We start from the raw sequence: 6,424 nt of genomic DNA, 5'->3' as shown, positions 1-6,424 counted from the left end.
TGTTGCCACGCTAGTCACCCTTAGGTGAGGATCGGCCAAACTACAACAGTGTACATCCAGTGTATCCTTCCTGCTCTAAGTCCCCAACTTCTACCTATCGAGTTGCGACATAAATAGAGCGCATTCTGCCAACGTTTGACTCTCGTCCCTTCTCCAGATCCTTCCAAACCAGGCGCTATTACTTCGATTTTGGTGCACTTGCAAAAGTATCTCTGAGAGATCTCCTCAAATAAGTCTACAAGATGAGATGGTTCCGACAGGGGACGCAAAGACATTGTATACATGGGTGTGTGTGTGTAATTGAGCATATAAGAGAGGAACGCCAGCGCGGATTCGTTGGCGAGATGAAAACCTGTACATAAATGCTGGACTACAAGGACTCTCTGGCGAAGGAAGACGAACGAGTTACTGGCTTTCGATAAAAGGTTTTCTTTGCTTATGCATATGTCCCTAGGGTTGCACCGATTATCCATCTTGGGGAGGCAGTTTTTCCTTGGGTTGAGTAACATACCATACGTCTTTTGTTGCAAACGAATTTCTAAAAATCATCATAATTATCCTGAACCTGGTTGCTTGGTTCCAGCAACACCCTGTGACTCTTAGTTTGTTTTCTATAACATCTTTTCCCAATACATTCCCTTTTTTGTTTGGCCTACGATGATTCATTATTTAGTTATTTAAAACTTACCTCACATCTTATCTGTTTCTCTATTTGCAGGTCTCATTAAATAAAAATTTTGTACGTTCATAAATGAGACTGATTGCTGATACCAATGTCAATGATGCGACGAAATCTTACCTAAGAAGAACTTAGGTTTGCCGATTCGTTTGGTCGTACGTTTGACGCGTGTGTAACATGCATCCCTATAGCGAAAGTTTAAGTAAAAGCCGTGAGGATTTGGTAACCGCTTCAAAATTAGCATCACAAATAGCTTTAGCCTCATACAAACACCAGCGACATGGCAGCAGTCCAAATTTGTACCGTGATCAAACGGATAACATACAAAAAAGGTAAGGATTTAACATAGAGATAATTAATTAATTTTAAAGAATAAATACCTTCCTACCATTATAACCTTATTAATAAATATATTTATATTTATGTGCCCCTTGCCAAAAGAGACATACACCTAAGCCAGCAATCGGCTTGTTGTGCGCTCTAAAAACTAAAAAGTATCCTCGAAAAAGAATATTTTACGTTGGGAATTCCGTGCTACTTAAAAAATCCTCAATTGTTTTCCACACCACTCCCCTAAGTTGGTTCATGTCTGGTATCGTGTCCTCACCTAAGTACCGATGTTTGTTAGCCGCGAAAGCCGGGCAATGACATGGGAAATGCTCCAACGTCTCATCATCTTCCCCACATGCCATGTGTACGGTATTTATATGTAGGTATTTTACAGTTTAAAGTTGAAAGATTAATTTTCACATGCAAACCCCCCTTGTGGTCAAGGTATTAAACAGGCCATTGACATTTGAATTAGTTTTCGAAACTTGTCTCTGTCATCGCCTACAACAATCTAAAGGTAGCAGCGTTTAGCTCTAAGATCATTACAAAGACATTTTGCGAAGTCAAATTACCTTGAAGGCCATTTTCTTATCATTGACTTGCCTCCACAGAAAAAATTATCGCAAAAATTTTTCCAATTAAAAATTCAATTGAAAATAAAAATGTTTTCAATTAAAAAATTAGTTGAATCAATAATTTTTTATTTGAATTCGGTTTATTATCAATTACGATCGTGAATGAAAATTTCAACTAAAAAATTAATTGATTCAATCATTTTTTTAATTGAATCGAAACTTTTTTGCAATTACGATTGTAATTTAAATTTTTTAAATTTTCAATTAAAAAATTATATGATTCAATAATTTTTTTAACTGAATCTAAACTTTTTATACCCTCCACCATAAGATGGGGGGTATACTAATTTCGTCATTCTGTTTGTAACTACTCGAAATATTCGTCTGAGACCCCATAAAGTATATATATTCTTGATCGTCGTGACATTTTATGTCGATCTAGCCATGTCCGTCCGTCTGTCCGTCCGTCCGTCTGTCTGTCGAAAGCACGCTAACTTCCGAAGGAGTAAAGCTAGCCGCTTGAAATTTTGCACAAATACTTCTTATTAGTGTAGGTCGGTTGGTATTGTAAATGGGCCATATCGGTCCATGTTTTGATATAGCTGCCATATAAACCGATCTTGGGTCTTGACTTCTTGAGCCTGTAGAGTGCGCAATTCTTATCCGATTGGAATGAAATTTTGCATGACATGTTTTGTTATGATATCCAACAACTGTGCCAAGTATGGTTCAAATCGGTCCATAACCTGATATAGCTGCCATATAAACCGATCTTGGGTCTTGACTTCTTGAGCCTCTAGCGTGCGCAATTCTTATTCGATCAGAATGAAATTTTGCACAACGTGTTTTGTTATGATATCCAACAACTGTGCCAAGTATGGTTCAAATCGGTCCATAACCTGATATAGCTGCCATATAAACCGATCTTGGGTCTTGACTTCTTGAGCCTCTAGAGTGCGCAATTCTTATCCGATTGAAATGAAATTTTGCACGACGTGTTTTCTTATTATATCCAACAACAGTGCCATGTATGGCTCAAATCGGTCCATAACCTGATATAGCTGCCATATAAACCGATTTTGGGTCTTGACTTCGTGACCCTCTAGAGGGCGCAATTCTTATCCGATTGGAATGGAATTTCGCACGACGTGTTTTGTTATGATACCCAACAACTGTGCCATGTATGGTTCAAATCGGTCCATAACCTGATATAGCTACCATATAAACCGATCTTGGGTCTTGACTTCTTGACCCTCTAGAGGGCGCAATTCTTATCCGATTTGAATGAATTTTTGCAAGTATTTCGTTATGATATCCAACAACTGTGCCAAGTATGGTTTAAATCGGTTAATAACCTGATATAGCTGTCATATAAACAGATCTGGGGATTTGATTTCTTGAGCTTCTAGAGGGCGCAATTCTTATCCGATTTGGCTGAAATTTTGCATGACGTATTTTATTTTTACTTTCAACAACTGTGTCAAATAAGGTTCAAATCGGTTCATAACCTGATATAGCTGCAATATAAACCGATCTGGGATCTTGACTTCTTGACCCCTAGAGGTCGCAATTATTATCCGATATGCCTGAAATTTTGTACGATGGATCCTCTCATGACCATCAACAAACGTGTTTATTATGGTCTGAATCGGTCTATAGCCCGATACAGATCCCATATAAATCGTTCTCTCTATTTTACTTCGTGAGCCCCAATGGGCGCAATTCTTATACGAATTGGCTGAAATTTTACACAGGTCTCCAACATATAATTTAATTGTGGTCCGAACCGGACCATATCTTGATATCGTTTTAATAGCAGAGCAACTCTTTTCTTATATCCTTTTTTGCCTAAGAAGAGATGCCGGGAAAAGAACTCGACAAATGCGATCCATGGTGGAGGGTATATAAGATTCGGCCCGGCCGAACTTAGCACGCTTTTACTTGTTTTCAATTAAGATCGTAATTGCAATTTTTGAAATTTTCAATTAAAAAAGTAATAGATTCAATCATTTTTTTAACTTAATTCTTAAATTGTATTGGATCGCCCAAAAAGTAATTGCGGATTTTTCATATAGTCATATAGTCGGCGTTGACAAATTTTTTCACAGCTTGTGACTCTGTAATTGCATTCTTTCTTCTGTCATTTATCAGCTGTTACTTTTAGCTTGCTTTAGAAAAAAAGTGTAAAAAAAGTATATTTGATTAAAGTTCATTCTAAGTTTTATTAAAAATGCATTTACTTTTTTTTAAAAATCCGCAATTACTTTTTGGGCAACCCAATATATACAAAAAAAATTTACATACAAAATGTGATTGAAAACTTTACCTTTTTCAATTAAACAAAAAACGACCTAAACCACTAACCAATTTTTATACCCTCCACCATAGGATGGGGGTGTACTAATTTCGTCATTCTGTTTGTAACACCTCGAAATATACGTCTAAGTCCCCATAAAGTATATATATTCTTGTTCGTCATTTTAAGCCAATCTAGCCATGTCCGTCCGTCTGTCTGTCGAAAGCACGCTAACTTTCGAAAAAGTAAAGCTAGCCGCTTGAAATTTTGCACAAACACTTTTTATTAGTGTAGGTCGGTTGGTATTGTAAATGGGCCAAATCGGTGCATGTTTTGATATAGCTGCCACAAACCGATCTTGGGTCTTGACTTCTTGAGCCTCTAGGGGGGCACTTCTCGTCCGATTTCATTAAAATTGTGCACGAAGTGTTTTGGTAGCACTTCCAATAACTACGCTAAGTATGGTTTAAATCGGTCCATGGTTTGATATAGCTGCCATATAAACCGATCTTGGGTATTGATTTCTTGAGCCTCTAGAGGGCGCAATTCTCGTCCGATTTAACTGAAATTTTGCATATAGTGTTTTGGTATCACTTCCAACAATTACGCTAAGTATGATTCAAATCGGTTCATAATCTGGTATAGCTGTCATATAAACCGATCTTGGAACTTGACTTCTTGAGCCAATAGAGCGGGCAATTCTCATCCGACTTGGCTCAAATTTTGCATGAGGTGTTTTGTTATGACTATCAATAACTGTGCTAAGTATGGCGTAAATCGGTATGGAACCTGATATAGCTGCCATATAAACCGATCTGGGATCTTGACTTCTTGAACCTCTAGAGGACGCAATTCTCATCCGATTTGGCTGAAATTTTGTACAACGGCTTCTCTCATGACCTTTAACATACGTGTCTAATATGGTCTGAATCGATCAATAGCTTGATACAGCTCCCATATAAACCTATCTCCCGATTTTTCTTCTTGAGCCCCTACAAGGCAATTCTTATCCGAATGAACTGAAATATTACACAATGACTTCTACAATGTTCAGCATTCATTTGTGGCCCGAATCGGACAATAATTTGATATAGCTCCATTAGCATAACAGTTCTTATTTAATATTCTATGTTTGTCTAAATAGAGATACCGCGCATAGAACTCGACAAATGCGATCAATGGTGGAGGGTATATAAGATTCGGCCCGGCCGTACTTAGCACGCTCTTACTTGTTCTTGTTGTACTCATTGAATTCATTGAAAACAGCTGATTTTATAAAGGCAAAACAGCCGTTTTCATTGAATTGGCAAAAGAATAGAGTGATAAAAATGAAAAAATCTTAGTTCTTTCAATTATTTTTTAATTTAATCGGAAACATTTTTAGACCCATCAGCACTGCTATGATTGTCCGTTTTTGAAAAAGTCTAGCTGCTCAAAATGTTGACAAATACTTTTCATATATAATAGATAAAACTCCCCCACGCACAGTCTTTCGACTATCTTTTTAAATTTCTAGACGCAACTCGAAAATTTTGTTTTTCTGTTGGTTTTTTTTTGCCCAATATGTAATGTATTAAGTTACTGCAATAAAAAAAATTAACTACGGTTAGTCTATATCGGTAACTAAGCCCAAACCTGTCCCACTACATTTTTTATAAACCTGTCCCACTACTTTTTTATTCGTTTTCCACAGTTGAAAACACACTACAAAAATCTCAATGAAAACATAACACTTTTATGAAGATTCTTTCATAAGTGATGAGGGAATGTCCTACTGAATGGAATCAGCAAGTTTTTTTCCTTCAAAATCTATTATTTAAAAAAAGTAATCTCAAAAAAATATGTCGCGAAAACGAACATGGTACCAGCCATAATTTGGGAAACAATATTTTCCGTTGCATTTTTGGAAAATCCCCGGAGGTGTTTTGTTTCTAAGGAGTTTTACATATGTGGACCATCTTGCATCGAAATCGAGGGTGCGCCCTATATAGCGCCCTTTTTGCAAGCATTTCAATATAACATTTGCATATTAAATTTTTATTTGATCCAATTAAGAAATTAATTGGATATTTCGGAAATTTCAATCATTTTTTAATTGGATCAAATTAAAAAATTAATTGAAAAAATTCAATAATTTTTTAATTGAATATGCAAGATTGATATTTTATCATTTTCGTGATCGAAGCAGTTTCAATTAAAAAATTAATTGGATCAATTAATTTCGTGATTGACAACGATTTTGTTTCTGTGTAGGGAACATTGTTTTCAATACAAAAATTTGCCTTGATGAAGAATTTTTTATACCCATAAAGAAAATATGCATGTACGTATGTATGCACGTTAGAATGTTTTACTATTGGAATGTATTCGTGAAGAAAGTAAAGTGGAATACGGAACTTTTGCTTTTCATTAATGAAATTTTCTCATGTTATAATCGTTACATGCACACAATCTTATTTTTGAACTCCCCCATCTGCTCATTTGTTACTCTCCATCTCATTCTCTTCCTCTTTCTATCAATCTCTTGTATGGCGTCCATGTAAA

The 6,424-nt window shown here is 36.2% G+C and overlaps 1 protein-coding gene across 2 annotated transcripts in view; it reads left to right on the top strand.

Moving 5' to 3' along the window:
* Positions 1-563: 563 nt before the first annotated feature.
* Positions 564-6,424, top strand: part of LOC106093490 (mitogen-activated protein kinase kinase kinase 13) — a 79,346-nt gene continuing 73,485 nt past the window's right edge. For both annotated transcript variants that reach the window (XM_013260550.2, XM_013260549.2), the window contains exon 1: positions 564-1,011. In XM_013260550.2, the coding sequence (XP_013116004.2) occupies positions 857-1,011 (155 nt within the window). In that variant the 5' untranslated portion in view covers positions 564-856. The remainder of the gene's footprint in view (positions 1,012-6,424) is intronic.

Source organism: Stomoxys calcitrans, chromosome 1 (assembly GCF_963082655.1).
Source record: "Stomoxys calcitrans chromosome 1, idStoCalc2.1, whole genome shotgun sequence".
NCBI classification, from domain to species: Eukaryota; Metazoa; Arthropoda; class Insecta; order Diptera; family Muscidae; genus Stomoxys; species Stomoxys calcitrans.
The sequence above is the reverse complement of the archived record's forward strand: the minus strand, read 5'-3'. Positions and strand labels throughout refer to the sequence as shown.